General features: G+C 37.5%; 2 protein-coding genes across 4 annotated transcripts in view; one reads left to right on the plus strand and one right to left on the minus strand.

Annotated features, from left to right (window-relative positions):
* The window catches only part of LOC123320929, a 191,412-nt gene that overhangs the window by 34,774 nt on the left and 134,067 nt on the right, over positions 1 to 22,571 (minus strand). The gene's annotated exons all lie outside the window — the stretch shown is intronic.
* The window catches only part of LOC123320928 (scavenger receptor class B member 1-like), a 55,877-nt gene that overhangs the window by 27,208 nt on the left and 6,098 nt on the right, over positions 1 to 22,571 (plus strand). For all 3 annotated transcript variants that reach the window (XM_044908422.1, XM_044908423.1, XM_044908424.1), the window contains exons 3-6: positions 4,634 to 4,725; positions 6,431 to 6,591; positions 21,465 to 21,603; positions 21,664 to 21,867. In XM_044908422.1, coding sequence (XP_044764357.1) covers positions 4,634 to 4,725; positions 6,431 to 6,591; positions 21,465 to 21,603; positions 21,664 to 21,867 — 596 coding nt within the window. The remainder of the gene's footprint in view (positions 1 to 4,633; positions 4,726 to 6,430; positions 6,592 to 21,464; positions 21,604 to 21,663; positions 21,868 to 22,571) is intronic.

The raw sequence follows: 22,571 nt of genomic DNA on the forward strand, positions 1-22,571 counted from the left end.
GTAACGTTCTTGAATGGCAGTTGTTACCCGTGGTCTACCCTGTCCTGGTCTTCGGACATTCATAGCCTGTCTCCCTGAATCGCAGCAACATTCTGGACACACTTGTATGCGAAACTCCAAACCTTTCTGCAATTCTTGTGTATGTCCACCCTTCTTCTCGCAAAACTACCGCTTGGGCACATTCCTCTTGGGTCAAATTGCGTGTTTCGCGTTGCATAGCGATCGAGTGTAGAAAATCAAACGGAGGAAAAACTATTGATCACTAGAATTGATCGAGAACAACTGATTTTAGAATGGAGCCAATACATTCAGAAACTGATAATATCATCTTTTTTTATTCCTGCGGGGAAAAAACATCTGTATTGAAGAAAACCGTTGAAAGTGGATAAACATATGCATGCATAATTCTGTTAAAAATAATTATCATTGAGAACACCTTCAGTTGTAGAATAAATTTGAGATTTCCATAATGTGCGTTAATTTTTTTGCGCAGTGTACGTCAAAAAACCATAGCCTCTGACTGTTGGTTGAAATTTGGAAATTCACAGTCCTTCCTGTGGAGTAATATTTGACTATCCGGTCGACAAATTCTCACTTGAATATTTTCCATGGTCACTCAGGTGCTATATTCTAACGTATAAGGTCATTTTGTGGAGGCGAGCCTTCAGATTTCATTACGATTCCGTCATTTCGACCGTCAAGATCTCATCTCGGACACGACACGATACTATGTATCCGAGATTCAGATGCCTGCAGGGAATTTCTCATGGGTGACATTGTATAACCTTCCTTGGGGATGCGAAAAGTCCGAAACAAATGTTCGGATCTTTGAATGATATCGCATTACATATTTCGTTTGGGATAATATGATATCATAATATATCATTGAAAAACCTTGAAGAAGTTCAGAGGATGATATGATAATAACAACTCGCAGAAGGAATGAGTGCTGTCAAAACTGTCAGAAAAGTTCAAATGACTGAAGATGGTTCTGTGCATTTTTGAGAATGAAAAGGTCACTCTGGTATCGAATATTGGAGCATAAATACCTGTTAATATGCCATGGACCTTTCTATGATATTGGGAAATGCATTTACAAAAAATTTATTTCCGAAAAATTGCTCAGAACCTCAATCTACTTCGAGGAATATGCTACAACTGGATATCTTACAGCCACAAGAAATGAGAATAGATCAAGCAGAAACTGATGAGTGTACATCATATTGCGAGGAAGGCCATTGCTAACCCATGATTTAGACGAGACATTTGTAAGAGCTTGAAGCTATCCCAGACTCTTCAAAACTCAACCAAAATCTCTGACGTTTTGCACTGTAGACCTTGTGGTTACAGTACAACACTTTGAAACAATCCACACGTTCACTTCATACTTCTGAAAGCACACTACAGTTCTACAGCTCTAGTGGACTCCATTATTTGGAATGATTTCGAGGAGGCTGCATTTCTGCTCTACAAGTTTCTTTGCCCAAGCATTTTTGCCTTGATAAGCATTGGTGGACAGAGGAAATAGGATAGATCTGGGTACCATCTGGAAAATCACCCCTGGTCTTACCCAGTCTAAGAAATTCGTGATGATTTCACTGATCTACACCAGAAAACTGCTAAAGCTGTCACGAGCTGAGCTTCGGGTGATGGGGGACTGCTGACAGGGCACTGTCAGTACAAATATCATTTGTACCGTATGGGTAAGATTTGCATACTCTGTGGATCAGAAGCAGAAACATCTGAACACATGGTATGCAAGTGCCCAGAGCTGGTTGGCCTAAGAACCATCCATATGGGGAAACTAGTCCTGGATACTGACGAGGTAACGGCCAAGGCCCCTAAGGATGTTGTTGGTTTTATCAAGACCATTGACGACCATGTAGATTATTTGTTCTTTACTCTACTCATTCATAGGAACCCAAGGAGGTCATTAATGATGTTGATAAAACCAACAACATCCTTAGGGGCCTTTGCCGTTACCTCGTGAGTATCCAGTACCAGTTTCCCCATATGGATGGTTCTTAGGCCAACCAGCTCTGGACACTTGCATACCATGTGTTCGGCTCTTTCTGCCTCTGATCCACAGAGCCTACAAATCTCATTTGGTGAGTTTCCCATAGGGTACAAATGATATTTGACTGAGTAAGTCCAGGAGTGTTTCTCCAAAGGGTTATTCTGTTGTTCAACTCCCATTGTTGGACCACTGCCTTATATTGGTATTTTCCAAGCCCACAAAGAGGCTCAGGTCCATCAGGTGTTAACCTTGATGCTCTTTTTGCAAGTTCATCGGCTTTCTCATTTCCTTCAACACCACAATACCCTGGTACCCATAGTAGAGTCAGTTTGTTGTCTCTGGCCAGTTACTTTATGGTACTACTGCACTCCCATATCAGCAGAGATACCTGGCAGTGTGATTCCAGGGACCACAGCGTGGCCTGGCTGTCCCTGGTGATATAGATATACGCCCCTTTGAGGTTAATTTTAAGACACTCCTGAGCGCATACGTAAACAGCCAGTGTCTCGGTCCATGAAATAGGGGGTTCACTTCCCAGTGCTTTAGAGATCCTCATTTCAGGTCCATATACGCCAATGACGGAGCCCCTTTCTGATTTTGATCCATCTGTAAACCACGTGGATGAGATCAGCAACTGAGACATACAGACTTAGTGTATCAGAAAAGACCAGTGCCCAGGACTGGCTTGCATACGAAACATACAGATGCAGAAGCTGTAGACTGTCTAAAGTTTGATTGACCTGTCAGTCCAGTTTCCTGGCATGGATATCAATGGCTCAAATTTGGATCTATATTAAAATTGGACCAAACTAAATGGATATAGACAAATATACAGCACATCTCAGAGATAATGGTACAGCTGCAAATAATAGGTGAAGGTCGCAATGATTTGGCACAACCACGCCATCGTCTGCAACTGAAATCTATACCTACATGACGAAACAACGCACGAGAATACGAATTCCAAAGATTTGACCGTATCGACGTCGAAAATTCCGAAATCGAGATCGCAGAGCGGCCTGTTCCGCGGAGCTCTTGATGTAACGTGCCTCACTTCTGCATTCCAACATACCGTGGATATGCCCGCTATTAGCCTAATGGAATTATATCATCTTCAGGTCGAACGTTTCGCTTTCACTCTCATTTGTTTAACTCGGTCATCGGGTGGCCTTGAACGGAACGCAACCACTTTTCCTTTTATCTCGCGGTAGTCTGGAGATCTATATGGTTGCGACAGGCCTACTGCGTTTTTGCGATACGCCGAAGCTGTACGAGATACGTTTTCGGTCCTGGATACGGGGGAAGGAACAACCTGAATCTTTAGAACACTTTCTCCTGCTTATAAGTCATCGTTATGTCACTTTAATGGATCTTCTTCTGTTATTAGAATAAGGTGACATTTCGTTTTAACTCTGCCTCTCTGCGATGAAATAGCCAATTTTGGTGTTTCCCTACTTGTCAACGCGACAGATAAAGTGAAGTATTGTGGTGCATAGCAAACTGTGTGAGCTTCATCACCCTCCAGATCCATCATTCGAGGAATGTGATGTGATTTGAGGAGAGTGAACACTGATCATGCTCCTCCAAGGTCAGCTGGAGTGCATCAAACTTATCGAATCTGATCCTATGGATAGGTCTTCCTCTAGGTAAAGCTGCGACGATACCAAGTTTATGCAGACGTACTCTGACTCTGCAGTAGATTGTAGATTTTAAAGGAGGTTGTGTTGCATTGCAACCTGAAGATCTATTATGCCCCCGTCAGAGCAATAGTTGTCTGCAGCTCGCCATCAAGTACCATAGTTCAGGAAGGACTAGAACTGCACTTGTCAGTTTCTGCTAGACCATCCTCATTCTTTCTGTAAGGAATCCAGTAAGCATATTTTTGCTGAAATCCAGATACTTCTTAGATCTCGCAGTTCTTAAGGAACTTTTTGGAATGACCCATACATAGAAACTTCGGTGTATGTGGTGAACGGTCTAGGACTAGCCCAATGAAAGTAATATAGTCTCAGCCAGCTCAGATTTTCTTCCTTCGTCATTGTGTTCGTGTGCCAGGGAGTTGGGTACTTCGTTTACTTGGTCCATACCAATGTAATTAACATGGCAGGGAATTATACAATTCATAAATTCTCTTATTCGATTCATAGTTAAGCTCCACCTTGGAGCAAGACTCGAGTATTGAATTGAATTCCACAAAAATAATTACTCAACCTTCTCTTGAAGAAGTCTTAGAGTCGTACAAACGAGTTCATTGAAATTCTTCCAATCGTATTCGAAAAATATTGCTATGCATAATAATTAAATTAAAGATTTATTTACTACCCAAAACGAATCACATAAATCACAAAACGTTGGAGAAAATTATACGAGTGAAATATTGCATAATAATAGTAGTCAAGATGTTTGCACAATATTAAAACAACTCCGCAGTTGAATGACTCTAAAACATTTCAGGTACTTGCAGCAAACAACTTGAAATGATTCATAGCAATTTTGAATTAACGGTACCTATACGAGTGAGATTTTCAAGCCCAAATGGTTTGACCACCGTTTTTCAACTATCAACATTAAATGATTTGCTTTGCCAATTTGTCCATGATTTATGATTTTTTTCAGAGCGTTTAGCAGTTGTTCTGCTGGGAATATTCACACTGGCCATAGGAATAATTTTATCATCAATACCATGGTTGGACTACCTCATCATCAAGGTAAGCAATGAAACAATGAAACAGCCAATACTGAGATCAAAGGTTGGAACTGTAAACAGTAGTATACTAATACTGTTCGTAGTCGTTTCTAGTATATTCTAGATTTAAGATTTTAAGGTCTATTTTGGCCTATCAGAACTGTACGAGGATGTATTGAAAAATTCTCATTCTACTATAGAACCAAACAATGTCAAAATATTTTAATACTCAACGTATTCCCCTCTTAATTGGATACATTTATTACAGCGAACCTGCAACCTCTCTAGACCTTTAAAAAAAGATGTTTCTTCTTGCTCTGCAAATCAGACCTCCCCAGCTTTTGTTACCTCCTCGTTGGAAGAAAATTTACGACCTTTTAAACTTTTTTTCAGTTGAAGAAACAGATGATAGTCGAATGGAGCCAAATCTGGTGGATAAGGGGGATGTTCTAGGAGTTCAAACCCTAAATCACGAATTTTGTGCACGGCAAAACACCTTTGCATAGCTTTCCGCGTCTATTCTCTTTAATGTTTTTCCGTAGAGTGGTCAGTAATGTCGAATAGTAATCTCCGGTTATTGTTCTACCCTTATCCAAAAAGTCAATCATGATTTCTGCATGGCAATACCAAAAAACTGAAGCAAGAACTTTTCCATCAGATTTTTGGACACGAAACTTCTTAGGTCTTGGAGAACTAGAGTGTCGCCATTCCATCGATTGTTGCTTGATTTCTGGATCGTAGAAATGTACCCAAGTGTCATTCATAGTATCAATTCAGTTTAAGAAGTCTACATCGTTTTCAAATCGAGCACAGATCGAAAGCGATGCTGCTACCCTTGCACGCTTTTGGTCAACATTCAAACATTTGGGGATCCATCTTCAGCAATTTTTCTCATGTCCAAATTGACGTGAACTATATGATGAACGCGTTCGTATGAAATATTCAGTGCTTTCGATATTCGTTTTAGCCCAATTCGACGGTCTGATAAAATCCTATCATGAATTGCATCGGTATTTTCGGGGACTGACATAGAAACTGGCCTTCCCGATCGGTCATCATCTTCAATGGAAAATTAACTTCTTTTGAAGCTTGCAGTCCAATTTTTCACGGTCGCATACGAAGGACATTGATCACCAAGGGTATTAAGCATATTTTCGTAAATCAGCTTACCTCTTAACCCTTTTAAATACAGGTACTTGATGATGGCTCGATTGTCCAATTTTTCGATTCTCACAATTAATTTATTGCGTAACTCTGGTTTACTTTTTTCACCTCAAACTTCACACTGACACTTCTAATGGGTTATTGTTCGTTGCTATGGTAACGCAATATTTTTTTTTATGCATAGAACTGGTCTAGGCTAACTAGATATCAATACATCCTCGTATATTGTGGCCCATCAGAACTGTATTCTTCAGTTTGCCCACCAGTTTTAAAGTTTTAATGATGAAGGTCTTCTCGATGTTAGTTTTCTTATCATCTAGTAACTGGGAGAATTTGCTGTTGGGATTTTTTTGGTCAGAGCTGACTGGGGTGTCTAATCCTCATTATTTCTCCATTGTCAGTACTTTCCCTGGATAGCCTCAGAATAGCCCCATGGCTATTCTATCACGAAATGAGATCTGTAATGGTCCTAGTTAGGCACTTTTTCGTAGCTGACTTGCCTTGGTAGTCATGACATACATCCATCACGCTATTTTGGAGTTTGTATCGTTATTTATTTGCAGAATTTGAGGCTGTGGAACGGGTCGATCAGTTTCCAGTACTGGCAGAAGCCGGGCGTTATACGACTCACGAAAGTGTACATATTCAACGTCACAAACCCCGACGGTTTCCTGCAAGACGGTGACAAGCCACGACTTCAGGAGATAGGACCGTTCGTTTACAGGTGAGTTAGTTAAGGTTCAATAAACGCGAACATATAACTCCCGTCATGCAGAAATTGATTGAGTCTGCAACGGCCGTTAAAAACGACATAAATCTCGCAGTTTACCGGTAGATTCATATTTTGTATCGATTTAACGGTTGTCGCGATGCTCGACTACCATTCCCGAGGTGTCGTAACGAGTAAAATGTCGAAATTTGCCATAAGAATATGCTCGACAGATGGTTCAGAGGCGAGAGCGTTGATCGGGCTCTTTATACACACCTTGAAGGAACAAAAGCGCATTTTACTTTCGCTCGAAAAATGAACGAGGTAAATAGCAAATCGACAACTAGGAACGGTATCCAATGTTTCGAAATGTAATTTGTTTATTATTTCGTTAAATGAGCGTAATCAGGCTTTGGTCTATATAGGGAGGCAAAAAAAATTTTATGTTTCATCAGATTACACTACTATACAGGTTGAGTCTTTGACTCGTACAATAATTCAACATTAGATTCTTGAGATCAGAAGAAACACTTTTTTCCTTTACCATTTTTTCCTAATCGGCTCGGATTAAAAGATACAGGCTGTTCAAAAACCATGAAAAAATGTTATTTTTAGTTCTATTTCACAAACGGTTCCACCGAATGAAATGACTTTCGGGATATAGTTTTTCATTTGTTCGATGAATCTTTTTCGAACACAAGATATCATCCACATCTTCGAGTTTTTTTATTATGACCATTAGGTATCATAAGAATACAAAAAATTCAAAGAATCCAACTCTTGAAACTAAATTGGACAATATCTGATAAATATTTGAACGTTTTGTAAAATAAAAGTATTCTTCATATTTTCTCGCATAATGCGCCGTTTTCGAGTAATATGATGTTCAAAAATTGAAAAGTATACTTCATTCAAATTTATTTTAGCAGTCGGTTGGCCATGAAATAATTTTCTCAAGTTTTTGTAACTAGAACGATGTTAAGTTGGCACTCATGAAATGTCGTTAATGTCATAACGTCGTTGCCACAACTAATATCAATTTTTATTATGAAAATGCCGAAAGTGATTGAAAAAAGAGACAGGGTTTCAGGAAGTGCTATTTAGAATTCAGGTCCGCTCATTCGAATAGTTATACCCTGATATTCTAAAATCCACAATACGTCAGACGGTAGCGAACATATTCAATGTAAGAGAATTTACATAATGTTTCATCTGAATCTAAACGACTTATATTTCAGCTGAATATTTCCACAATCAGAAAGATTGTGAATGAAGAGGATGACAAAGAATTTACTTCTATTGGGACACCCAAAAAAGTGGTGGCATTTGAGAATTTTATGTTTGAGTGAATTAATGCGAAAAGTTTACTACAGGATTTTCGATAAATGTCATCGGAGAATAAATTCCCTAAAATGGATTTTTCTATATTTCATTTGACTTGTCCTATACAATGTAAATGTCTTAAGGTACTAATAAATACCTAATTATTATTATTACATCAATGTATTAAGATGAATAGCCACAAATACGCGCAAGTTGCCCTGTTATACTTGTTTATTAATGTGAAATTTTTGTTCAACGGTGAAGTTGCTAGCTAGTGCATATTATGATGTTATACTGATCTCTTGTATTTTCCATGCAAATAACTGGATTTGGTATGCCTTCAAATATTTTCTATAAACTTCAATTATGTTCGTCACATATTTTCCGAAGAGATTCGACATTGTGATAAAATATGTAATAACAGAAACTTTCACGTAGAACGGGCAACATAGCGTTGATTTAAAACCCAAAAATGTTTTGACAAGCTTCATAACCCCACATTTTCGTACTATACAGAGTGAAATGTGTCAAATTTCCATGGCCAACCGACTGCTAAAATAAAATTGAATGAAGTATATGTGTAAAATTTGAAAAATTGGGTACTGAATACAACTCTGTTCAAAAGATCCACTGATGTGTAGTATCACAGATTTAGCTACCTATTCTGAAGGTAATTTTGTATATCAAGGGGTGGCACAGCTCATTAAGTGAACCGTAAATGGCTATATCTTTTTATCAGGGCCGAATCGAAAAAAATGGTTTGGGTAAAAAGTGTTTTTACCCTTTTGACTTCAAGAAACTACTGTTGAAATATTTGTACGAGTCAAAGGCTCAACCTGTATAATCCTTATCAGATTACAACCGAAAAAAAATGTCAAAGTAACCTAAACACAACCTTCCTGGATTCTCAGCAAATTCTTCAACAATTCTGGGGCCTTCATGGGCGTAATGGTCAGGCTGTTTTTTAATAGAGATTGTCAGCATGTCAGTTGTATTCATAGATCGAAGTTACGAGGATGAAAGCCAGTAAGTCTAGACTGCTCCCATGCATAAAGAATCCATTTCGATACCATAGAAGTATCAGTAAAAAATTTTTACGTCAAACAGCCAAAACAGAGATGACCAATAATATTTGGGAAAAGTTGAAACCTTCCTGTTCATCTTAGAAGGAATTCTGGATAGACTAACAAATTCTGGATAGACTAACAACTTACAACTGATGAATTGATGAATATTATGACATTTTCACAAATTTTTCCAAATGCGGATCCCTAATAAACAAGTTCAACAAACACTCGATTGAAAATTTTTATTTTTCGAATCAAATTATCGACCCCATAAACTCATTCAAGGAATAACGATGGATTATCGATGTTTACATCTTTACTCTGACCCTGACACTGAACTCTTTCGAATCGTTCTCATAGAAGTAGTTATTGTATCAATTTCCCTCTTTGCATTTCAAATTACTCTCACGAATTAGGAAGTCCAGACACAGTTCATTGTTTGAAGTCGGGTAGAATAAATGATTGTTGTCTTCAGGTTCTTTGTCAAGGTAAGAGTTACTTCGACAATTATCGCCACTTGAACGATGAGACCTGCAATCGTTTTTCTTTCAATAGAAGGTAAAACTGGTCAAAATGAAGCGTTGCACCTACACAAAACTTTCAAAATGACAACGTTGACAAAAAAAATTGAAAATGATTACTGAAATAGATCCCAATACGACCCTAGACCGTTTGTTAGCTGAATTATCGCAAAGCAGTGGGAAAAACTTATCTCCTGATTCAACCATGTGGTTTCGTTTAGGATATTGGCTCGTTAGATATTTACGTGGTAATGAAAATGGAAACTAAAGAGTGCCGAATTGTTCTCATTATTCTTCAGTAACCTATTTTATGGAATGGCTCATTTCGATACCAACTAACAGAAGAGACTTAGGACACAAGTGTAAAAAATAGAATAATACTTCAAAATCTTACCAATAAAATTCGTCTAAATTATTCACGAATTTTTTCGCAATGGGCATCATAATCTCCTTGTTCGAACATTCCAACAATCGTCGTAAAAATGGGATGAAATGGGGAAACATTTACATAGCACTTTTTCAACATAAGCACTTTCAATAAACAGTCTCAATTTCACCCTAAATTGCACGATACAACAATTCTTTCAAGTGACCTGATGCAACCACAAAGATAAACTGGGAAGTACTGAATCATTCTTTGTCCAGCCATATGTTTATGTTTGTTTGTGTTTCGTTTCGTTTTTTTGATGCCGTAGTATCCTTCCACAGTCTCAGTTCCTGGAAATTCCACCAGAGTAATTCCCTTTCGAGTTTTTTCTTCTCCTGGATCTTTTTCTTGTAGGTACTTTTTCCTATACTACACAAACGTTGAAATGAAAGTTTCTGCTCCTTATTCCACAAAAGCTTACTATCTAGGGTTATTGCCAGTCTTCCATTCTCTGATGGATTTCACAGCTGGTGGAAATTTTACTCTTCAGATAGGCAATGAGCTTACTTATTTCCCAATGTCCATGTTTTTATAGGCCTTCAGCATAGAGTTCTTCGGCCACATTGGATGCAATTGCATATTTCTATTCCAAATTTGAGAAATAAGATAGCAGGTCTTCCTCATTTATTGGCATTACCCTGACTTTATATTTCCATTGATTACAGTCGGAACTATATTTTCATAATGCTCCCTAGAATTGACAGGCAATACTTGGCATGTTCCTTTTTCAGATTCCTGAATGATTACATCAGGAACACAATTATTCTCTAGCATTTTCTACCAAATTGAGTAAAATCTGCAAGAGATCCTAGAGTTCGAAACCTCTAATGAATAAAACTTCAAGAAAGTTGTATGTTTTCCTTCGTGGATCATCACTGATGGAAATAACAAACCTAAAGGATCTCCGTTCAAGGCATTGAGCGATATCTGATAAAGAACCGACCAAGGAATAAAAAATTGTTACGACGCATGAAGAAATTTCTCGCTCATTAATTCAAGGCTTGAAGTTTTGAACATGATCAGAGATACTCATGTCCTACATACAAATTCCTCGCCTTGAATGACGAATTGATAATTAATAAATTTGAGTAGTCGACATTTTTCAACTGATTAATTGTACCTACTTCTGAAAATATCGATGATATGACAGATTGTAATCATCCGAAACATCCCACATTCCCACACGACTTAAAAAACCACTTCTGAGGGATGATTGTGAATTCATTTCCGAGTACATAGTTGCTAGAGTAAAATTCAAATTGCCTCCTTGACCTACAAATACACCTATGGTGGAACCGGATCTTTGATTCCTATCGAAAAACTATTCGTCAATTGTGGACAAGATAATTGTTTGGTTGAATTTACCAACTGAATTAAGCCCACGTTTCCAATGAGGAAAATAATTCAATCAGATTCTACCAACTTGAACAATTATCAACCAGAAGTTGTTTACCCTCCGGCTCTCGTAATGTGTAGTTAGTAGTAGAGCGTCCTACTAGAGCAAGGGTTGATGGGGGTGGAAGAACAAGAGTTAAAACAATCGTACAAGATCATCTGAAGCAATCTTGCTTACCTTTGCCATTTCAGGCACGTTAAGACAATCAAGCATTGAAGAACCTTCTTATTTTTCGGCTGGATTCAATGAATATTTCACCATTATATTATAATAATGTTCAGTGTGAGTATAGCTATTACATAATGAGATTTCTCGAGGTATTAATGGTATAAATCAGCATTTCTGTCGACCACTATGCAGCGCTAATTAAAAGTTTCTGTGGATGTAAGAATGACTAACCACTTTTGCAGCGATGTCTTTATACACCTCCGTTATTCACGGCGATTATTTCTTCATCTATGACATTTCGTACTCATCGACATTGGCTAATTTCCATTGTGTTGACCACACGGTTTTAATTCACATAATAAACGATATTTTCGGACAGCAATGTTAGGATTCGTTCTCGAGCGATGCTGAGTACTCTTCAGAAATCAAAATTGGATTTGATCGAAAGAGAATCTGAATTGCTCGTTATTTTTCCCGATTTCACAATGAGATTTCGATTACATACATAGTTATTAAGAATTTATTCAGATGTATATCACCCGATGATATAAACATCAATCCCATCGAAGAAGAGTAGATGCTGACCATTGTTTCGGTTACATTTGCCCTCGTCAGAGCAACACAACTTCGATGGAAAATGTTGTTTTTTTTTGGTGTAGCAGGGGGAAAATCTGCAAGTCAGACGAACCACCCTCTCCTCAGAGGGAACAAGTGTGGGGTTTCTCACTCTCCTGAGCTCGAGACCCACTGAAAACCCTCAACTGCTTCTTGAATTTTGGTTCCGGGCATTTGCCTATAAACCGTTCATCTATTAGTCGGTTTTCTTCTCGCACACTATCGTGTTGGGATTAATGTGTTTATCCTCTATTGGATTAACACTTTATTGAATTTTTCAATTAGCTTCTGTTGTTATTTTAATCTCGTTTTAATTGATCTCTTGGTCTCCTTCGGTAAGTTCGCATTCTCCTTTTGTCTTCCTCTGGGTCGTAGTCCACTAGTCTCCCAAGTTCTTGATTCGGATGGTTTTTCGCTGTTTCGAGTAATTTCTCTGCTTTTCTGTTCATGAATTCCGTTATGGTTTCCCATTTAAGGTCCCTATAAATCTGTCTATTCCTGACAAACCAAGGTGCATCTATTGCACATCGAAGCAGCTTGTTTTCAGTGGCCTGAATTCTTTTGATTTGGCTCTTTGCCGCGAAACCCCAGGCAACTGATCCATGAGTCAGTTGAGGCCTTGATTATCTTCAATTTTGTCTCTTTCGACATGTGACTTCTTCTTCCTATCAGAGGGTAGAGTCTATTCATCGCTGCTTTCGTTTTGTCGATTGCTTGTTTGATATGACTTTTCCAAGTAAGTCAAGCGTTATTCCTAAATATTTGCCTTCATTTTTCCAGTCGATTTCTTCGCCGTCAACTTCCAGTTTCATTGTGGGTCGCAGTCTTCTCTTCTGTAGTAATATTGCTTGGCTTTTTTGTCCGATGGAAAATGGTGAGAATTGGCGGACCCTAATCGGATGATAGTGGGAGCTTTGAAGTGTTATTAAACTCGAGCGCCATCTAGTAGGGAACCAACTAAATTCTCCCCTGGATCGGAGTCCAAAACGAAGACAATGGCATATTTCCTATATTTTCCTCATTCAGTACGTCACGCCGCATATCACGGTCAACATCAGTGAAAGAAGAGGAAGGAAACGTTCGATGCCAGCCAAAATCTCATGAAAAAAGCTATTTACAAAGAGATTATCAGTATTGACTGGAGTAGGTTCATCGAGAAAAGTTCTGCAGACGCCAAGTCTGGCACGTCGAGGATGCATCGCCGACCTCGAGATACCGAGAACGATCGTTACGAGGAAAAGGGTCGACGAAATGTCGTAATATCTACGCAATTTCCGATCTTGGCAGTGCCGCCGCGCACTATTCAAGAACTTGATGGTGACGCAACCACTTTCACCTAGTCCGAGGCTCGTTTTCGGTCTCGTTTAGGAATTCCCGTTAACCGATATATATTGGAACATTTCGAGAACTTGCATAACCAGAGAACCAGATATTATGAAAACAAAAGATGCGATAATATGTGGGTCCTGGTGCAGCGGTTCTGAGAGGTTCATAATATTGAAGGAAAGAATGCTAGGATTTCAGCCAAGGTGTGTCTATATCGACTGAAACAGTAGTTTGGAAGGTTCAGCAGTGGAGAATTTACTAGATGAGATTCTCTTATTGTTCGTGATACATGTAGATATTTATCTCCATATGTCAACCCAAAAATTCGAATACGACTTTTTTGTTTAAAGTATTGTCAAAAAAGCTCTTCAAATTCATAAGATTCATGAGTTTTTTGAAGAAATATCTATTTCTACGAATATTTCCAGACCACATAGAACAATATTTCATAGATTCTTCAATGATGTACAAAGTTCGATTAACTGTGTAAGATTCTATCAATATTGTTTAAGATAAGGATGAGGCAAAGAAGTCGATGTGCCTATGAAAAATAAATAATACACTGCGATGGGAGAGTGGAATGTATTTTTCGAGTGACCATGAGGGGAAGCTTGTTTGGTTGGACCACAGGTGTCGCATCGGTTTCTTTAGTACTTCGATGCGAGTGCAGGCTTTCAGTATAATGAATGCCCTCTTATTTAATGGTTAAGTCCAATTTCTATTGTATTCATCAATATATTCGTGAAAAAACGAAAAGATGTTGGTCATAGATTGTCTCAGGGGGTTTACTGTACTGTAACTTTTAGGCCTTTTTGTGGCACCCATCAAAGATGATCTCTCACTATACCACCTGCAGCTTGTAGCTTTCCAACGAACTCTAGCATCATGGAGGCTACTCCTTAGCTTCTTCAAGTTTCTCGACAAAAATATTTTTTGGTTTGTCTTGCAATTGTGAGGCATTCTGTTACCAAGTGGAAAGGTGTTCCCTCCTCCTCTCCAAGAACCTTCAGTCGTCAGTTTCTACCAAACTTTTCAGAAATCCAGTAAGAATTTCCAAGATCCAGACACTTCTTAGATCTCGCAGTTTTCAAGTTTTTCTTTCCTTGATCCAGTCTCGAGATGTTTTTCTTTCCGTATTTTCCCTCTCCTCGAACTCTTTCTGAGATAGGCCCAATTCAAGCTTCACGGAGAGCTGTTTTTTTAGCGATCATCCATTTCTGGTACCCCTAATGAAACACTCAATCCTGACCCACCCATCAGAATATGTGGGATGCCAATGCCCAGAGCGTTACAATCTCCTAAATTCGCCTCTGCCCAATTAATTAATAAAGGTCAAGGTCAACATTTCATGGCACTGTAAGGGGTCGACCTCACAGTACTGGTGATCTATTAGTTGTTGGTCTTGCATATCTGATTTCTCTATCTTACCATCATTATCTACAGCTGGTAGCACCAGAACTAGTTGGTGAAATACATTCTGAATATAGTACCTTCTTTGCAAACTGTATAACATTATGATACTATCTTATTGAAAATAATTCCTCTCAATTACAGTATTCGATTGGGAATTATTTTAGGCTACAGCATCCTGCTAAACTATTGGAATCGGGTAAATATACAAGGTGAGTCTTGACTCGTACAAATATATCAACAGTAGATACTTGAGGTCTAAAGAAATACTTTTTTCCTTTACCTTTTTTTCTGAATCGGCTCAGTTTAAAAGATACAGGCCGTTGAAAAACCATAAAAATTGTTAATTTTAGTTCTATCTCACAAACGATTTTATCGAATGAAATGAATTTCGGAATATTGTTTTTCATTTATTTGATGAATCTTTTTCGAACACAAGTCATCATCCACGTCTTCCAGTTTTCTCATTATGACCATTTCGTACCAAAAATACCAAAAATTCACCCAACTCTTGAAACTAAATTGAACGCTATCTAATGAATATTTGAACGTTTTATGAAATAAAAGTAATATTCATATTTTATCGTATAATGCGCCGTTTTCGAGTAATTTGATGTTCAAAAACTAAAAAGTATCTGTGATAGTTGAAAAACTGGGTTCTTTGGCTGAATACAACTCTGTTTGAAATATTCACAGATGTGTAGCACCTAGTTATTCTGAAAGTAATTTTGTTTCTCAAGGGGTGGCACAGCTTATTGTGAAAACTTGAAATGGCTATATCTTTTTATCAGGGCCGAATCGGCAAAAATGGGATAAGGAAAAAGTGTTTTTCTTGACCTCAAGAATCTTCTATTTAAATATTTGTACGAACCAGAGATTCGCCCTGTATATACCTATGAGGCTGCAGCATAACATACACTCACACATAATGAAAGAATGACTTTTTCATCAAACTAACTCATGAATACTTGCATGGGATGACAGTCAAAAATTAAAACTGCACTGAGAGGTTTTTACGTTCTTATAATCAACATTTTAAGTGTGATTTGAATTGAGCTCAGACTCGATCAACATACTCTTCATGGAAGAAAAATTATCGGCATGCAGACAAATTATTGAATTCTGCAAAAAGTACCTCCCCGGACAGGGTTCGAACTTATGACCTCACGATTGCTGGTCTTACGCTCTGACAACCGATCCTTGGAACCATCTATTTGTCTATACCGATTAGCTACAGAGTTAGAAGGTAGTAATTAATTATTCGTTTGTTTTCGACACTTTTTCGCTACCCAAAAACTGGGGGTTGCTAGAGGATTTTAATTGTGTAAGCAGTAGCTGTCCAATTTGAGACCTCGGCATATCCAGAAATGTAACGATCTGATAACGTAACATTACTAAAGGCAACTGAATAAACAACGAAAATAGTTGTTAATTCGTGCATGTCTTGGATCACGATAAGACACTTATTTATGACGGACAAATGGTTATAAAGTCAGCCAAGCAGATCCGTACATTATTCTTTGCAATTCGGTCGAAGGAACTGAACGAAATTGAATAATTCGCAGTCACTCTGCTGACGGATGTTGAAATCTAATAAATAACTGGAGTGAATAAATAGATAATCCAGTCGTAGTCATTCTTCTATTTTAGGCCTTTTTACTGGAAAACTATGAGCATTAGATGAAGAGTATTTTACCATATCTTCAACTACTTTGCCCAAATCAATTTTTTATATGGAATGAAATGGTAACGAGCCATTTGTGAAATAATTACATGTACCTATTCAATATATTCAATATTGTAAACTTAACTTGTTTCCTCATCTTCGTATGTAATGTATATCATTAATTTTGGAAACAAACCTTCAACCAATGACTTCTCACCACTGAAAACTTGACAACCGATCAAGGAATAAGTTAGGGATTCGAGGATCGAATCAATTATTAAAATTTATCACCAAAACAACAACTTCTCATATCAGTAATCCTTCATTCGTTGGTATCGAACGCTTTCGTGTAGTCCTCAAAGACTTGAAGGTCACTGACCTACTCGATGTCTTCTACTTTTACTATCGCTGGAATTTGAAAATTCAATAATGGTATTTCATTCATATTCCCCATAATTTATCGTATAATTTAATCGACACACAAACTCCGTGCCGATAGTGGTTGACCTTGACATAGAAATTTAACTATATGATCTATTCGAATCAAGTTGATCGGTGTCCAGCGAGTAGAAATGATAAAAACTCGAAGTTTTCGTCCTGTTGCACAGTTTTCTCACCACCAGTTGAATTTGACACCTTGAAAATTGTAGGAACTGATTAAATGGCAAACAAAATTGCAACTTCCCACTTATCAATTGGCGACAAGGAAGTAGATGTTCAATTGAAAATTGAAACAAAAAAAAATCAAAAGCTCCTATCGACGTTTATCCTCGACTTTGGGTCCATCGAAACGGGTGTAATGAGTGCTGAGCTCATTAATATTTCACAACCTTCATTCGGTATAGATTAACGATTTTTTTTCGGGATGAGAACACCATTATTATAATCTGCAGCATTTCTCGAGAAACTGTTTACGTTAGAGCGAAATGAAATGATAAATAAGAATCGTATCATCATTAGTCTCGTTCGGACAAAAAAGTAGATGAAAACATGATATGTCCCTGAAAGTTATGACGATCATACTAATTCCCATCGTCTGAGAAACTGCCAATGATTGAGTGTTTTCGTCAAACTCGACAGTAATTTATCTCACCACGTGGACAGATAAACGTGAGCCTTTGCAATTAAATATCTTCAGGTGATGCGATAAATTCACTGAATTATCACTGAATTCTTTCGTATTCTTTGTTCCAACTTAGCTCAAAGAAAGGGATTTCCATGCTCATTTTCTTAGTCACATTTTCCTCAGTTAAAGTGAGTGTGTATCGATTTGTCAAGTTTCGAAAGAAGGAAATGATTCCGAACATATTTCACTCAATAAGTGCGAGACCTCAATACATATATCGTTGCATTATGTCCGTATGTACATAAACAATAACAAACTAACTCTCGGCGGTTAATCTATTGGAGAGAATGGATCTGTTCTGTCTCTATTATACAATGAACCTTGGCTATGAATCATCGAGACGTGTAAAGTCGTTGTGCAAATTCAACATCATCAACCAAAACATAATACTATCGAAGAAAGTAGGTTCGATCAGTCCACGAAGATGTCGTTATGTAATCAATAAAATACTGATAAATCTGCATGAGTTCTAGTCATTGAAGAGCTTCGTACAGATGAGATCTGGAAAGCCACTCTTGAACAGATTATAGGAATAGAAAAATTCAAAACATCCTATCATTTGTCCGGGACAAACGAAATTTGGTAGGTAGAATGGACTCTTTGAATAATTCATACTAATTCCTCCCAGTAGCAGGGAAAGCAGGTGGGACCTTCTCAAAATAATTTCTAAGCTAGAGTTCTGATTGAATGGGGAATTCTCCTCAATTTGGGTTATCACTGCATATGCAAGTTTAGACTGCATAATTATGAGTTTTATTCATGAATTTTTCAAATGCACAGAGGAAACCATTCAAAATCAGTCTTTAAATATGAGGTTTTAGAATTCAAATCGCTTCGTTTCTAGTTTACGATTTGGCAACAGCGTCTACTAGAAAATAAAAAGAACAATGACCTGTTTATAAAATAACAGCTGTTGATTTACTGCCCTCATAAGTCGCGTACTCACTGGCGAGCCTCAACAGCAACCGGCCATAAAAATCCCATACAATTTTACGACCTTCCTCGTTCGTCGTAGACTTCATAGACAGCCATCTTTGTTTATCTCATCAAGATAGTGTATTTGTTGTCCTTTATTATCAACGCATATTTCAGTCGATGTTGCCAGCTTGTGCAATAGAAGCGAAACGCTTTAAATTTTGAATACCCATTATTATTTTTCATTTTTAAGTACTTAAAATAATTTTTTGGGAAACGGTTGATATGATTATTTCAAAATGTGACGTTTCAAAGATATTTCATAAAAATTACAACACTTCCGTCAGAAGGAGTATTCCTCCCTATTCTGTTCAATCGAACAAATGCCTCGGTTTAGACGGTACATAAAGGACCCAGGTAAACTTTGATGCCCTCCGAACTATCTAACTCAATCTAACCTTCCTCTTCGAGCAAGTCGTAGTTACCGAAAATCCGAAGTCGCTTTTGCCAACGTAGAACCTGGGAAATTACCGGTGTACAATTATTGCATCCGAAAACCGTGACTTATGGAAGGTACACACGTTTATTTATTCTAAACATCGTTCTTCCGAAAAATTCGCATTTTGTTTTCATTGCCGAGAGATATGATCTGTGTTGACCTTGACTACTTCTTTCTAGAACGTTTTAACGTCGAAATATCGAACGTCGAACGGTTCCGAACAATTACTGTAATTTTTTTTTTCATTAAAAATTATTCGTCCCATTTTGCGTGTTGGTTTTCCGGAAGATCAATTAAATGTGGAAGGAATCGACTTTAGAGGGGTCACCAATCCAGATAATAATATTGCCAAAACTGCAGATCCGATCAAGTTGACAACTAGAAGCTAGTTCTGAAATACCATTCAGAAGGATGCTGTAAAATTGTAGAACCACTGGGCTTATACTTTCTGAGATACAGAAGAGACTTTTTTCTTCATATTCTAGTGATACGATAGCCGAATATTAGATCGACATACTTATTAAAAAATTCTGTGTACAGAGACAGATATCAGATATTAATCTAATGCCACTAACTTTAAAAGATCTTCTGTACAAATATACTTTTATCATTCATGTTGATAAATGAAAAAAATCGTTAAGGAAATAATGAGCTGGCCAAAAAGACCAATTAGGTCTTCAATTTCGAGAAGCAGAAATATTGCCTCATATATTTATGTAATTGAATGATCTTTAAGAGACGCAGTAAAATCATCAGATAATATAATTTATAACGTAACAATTGAATTTAATAGCATTTATGATTTCCTTATATCGTATTGTAAAAATGCACATTGTAGAAGGAAAGAAGATATCGAATACTGACAAACTTATCTAGTCAAATTAGTCAGACCAAACCAATTGGAAAAAAATTCTGCAAAAGTTGTCACTAATGTTCGTGACTATGCAGAACGTTTTTCTCCAGAGTTTTCATTGAATCTGGGTGAGGTTAGAAATTGGTAGCGACCCTGTGCAGCTCATGGTCTTCGGCGTACGATTCCATAAACAAAATAAAAAATTATTCTCACCATGAACATCGATATATTGATTTTTTTCCATTCAAGGATTGTAATCACCTCATCGAACTATATATTTACCCATTATTATGAAATCATCTTCACAGATTTTTATCGTACGCGCTAATAACCTCCAAAACAATAATATATTCCTTTCGGATCCACAGGAAATATAGGTTGTGTACTAGGTCACCATATAAAATTGAAGATTATTCTATGAGATAGTTTTGAATGTCGACCATTCTGTCATTTATATCCTGGTAAACCGAATGAACTTATGAAGGAGAATTCGGAAAAAAAGGAAGAATACATTACAAAATCTTGATAATGAGAGACGCTAATGATTTGTCAACTGACCGAAGAAGTTAACCAATATTTGCTAATTAAGAAAGTGCCTTGCTAGTGAATTTCTCCAGATAACTCCACTCAACAATGCTGTCTTCAGTGTCTTGCGTTACTCTAGCAATTATACCGTAAAACATTGCTTTAAATTGAAGAAGAGTGATATTGGTTAATTATTTCTGATGAACCTATAGAAACTTAATTTCAAAAGTTTGAATAATAGTCTTCCACAACGATCAGTCTTGGCACCTCTTCTTTTCAATTTATGTCTGTGTGATACTCCTACTGCTACTAACTTGAAAAGTGCACCCTGAATTTTTTTTTCTTCGAGGAAAGAATCAATTTTTGCAGTGCTATATGCCCTTCAATATCAAATATTTCAGCTTGTTTTGTTAACAGTTTCATTTCTTACACTACAATTACTCGCGTTTTCCCCTGAGCTCTTGTATCATATGAAAAATTGTATGGTACTCCGTTAAGCTTACCCCTGCTAAAACTGCATCTCATACAAATGCTATAATTATTGTTTGATGTTAAAAATGGTAATGCTTTTTATCAGAAGAGTAGAGTTATGTGCCAACGGGACATACACAGATTAAAAAATGAATGAAAAAACCTTGATCGCTGAGTTTCCTTAGATCCTAGTTATAAGATACAAACCACACAGTATCTTCAATAGGAAATTTTCGAAATTTGAAAATTTGAACAATACTTATTGAGAATCTCGATTTAAATGTTTCACAGCTGACGCCTGATCCCTCAACCATCTAACCTTCAACGAGATATCGGTTGGTTTCGACAAGATCATCACCGAAACCACGTTAATTCGAGAATGATATTCAAATATTACCCAATCGACGATAAAATCTGGTCAGGGCCTGACGAAATCACAATTGAAATTCTAATTATCCATATAATTTCTTCAGAATTCGGCTCGATATTCATAACGGTCGGCTCTGACCTCGAAAATTACCGCCATCGCCATCATTTTCATTGAAATTTCATCAATTAATCCTTTATCTTTTCGTTTCAGGGAGGAGATGGAGAAAGTGAATATCAAGTTTCATGACAACGGCACCGTCAGTTATCAACACAAGAAAATACTACAATTTGTACCTGAATTATCTGTGAACAAGGAACAGAAGATAACAGTGCCTAATATTCCACTATTGGTGAGTGAATAGAGGAAAAATGATTGCCAAAATACCATATCAATAAAAAAAAAATTTCAGACTCTTGCGATGCACTCCAACACCTTAGGTTTCTTCCTCCAGAAGACCATATCGCTACTGTTAAACATGGGCAACTTCAAACCGTTCGTGACAGTTACGGCGGATGAGTTGGTCTTCGGGTATGACGACAAGTTGGTATCACTGGCCCATCAGTTTTACCCGAAGAGAAAACGACCGATGTCTAAGATGGGACTTTTGATCAATGTAAGTAACCCCACGATCAATGGTTCGAAATGAGTAGGATACCGAACTTGATCGTTTTCCTATAGAGGCAAACGTTATACGTACTAAGTACGACCCTGACGTTTCTCGCCAATTCCAGAACCTACGAGACCCACCTAGAAGTTGATTAGTAATTATATCAACAAATTAGTTCACTGCGTTACAAATTGGCGAAAGTGATGGTATATTTACTCTGCAGGATCTACCATTCAGATGCTAGTGTAAATTTTCAATCGAATCTACGAGGTTATATTGAAAAATTCTTAGCCTACTCTAGAACCAAACATAACCTGCAACGTCTCCAGACCTTTCAAAAAAATGTTTCTTCTTGCTCTGCAAACCAGACCTCCACAGCTTTTATAACGTCTTCGTTGGAAGAAAATTTACGACTTCTTAAACTTTTTTCAGTTGATGAAAGAGATGACAGTCGGATGTAGCCAAATCTGGTGAATATGGGGGGTGTTCTAGTAATTCAAATCCTAAATCACGACTTTTTCGCATGGCAACATGAGATTTGTGTGCAGGGGCGTTGTCCTGCAAAAACAAAACACCTCGGGATAGCTTTCCGCGACTTTTCTCTTTAATTTTTTCCCGTAGAGTGGTCAGTTATGTCGAATAGTAATCTCAGGTTATTGTGCTACCCTTATCCAAAAAATCAATCATGATTACTCCATGGCAATCCCAAA

This window comes from Coccinella septempunctata, chromosome 9 (assembly GCF_907165205.1).
Source record: "Coccinella septempunctata chromosome 9, icCocSept1.1, whole genome shotgun sequence".
NCBI classification, from domain to species: Eukaryota; Metazoa; Arthropoda; class Insecta; order Coleoptera; family Coccinellidae; genus Coccinella; species Coccinella septempunctata.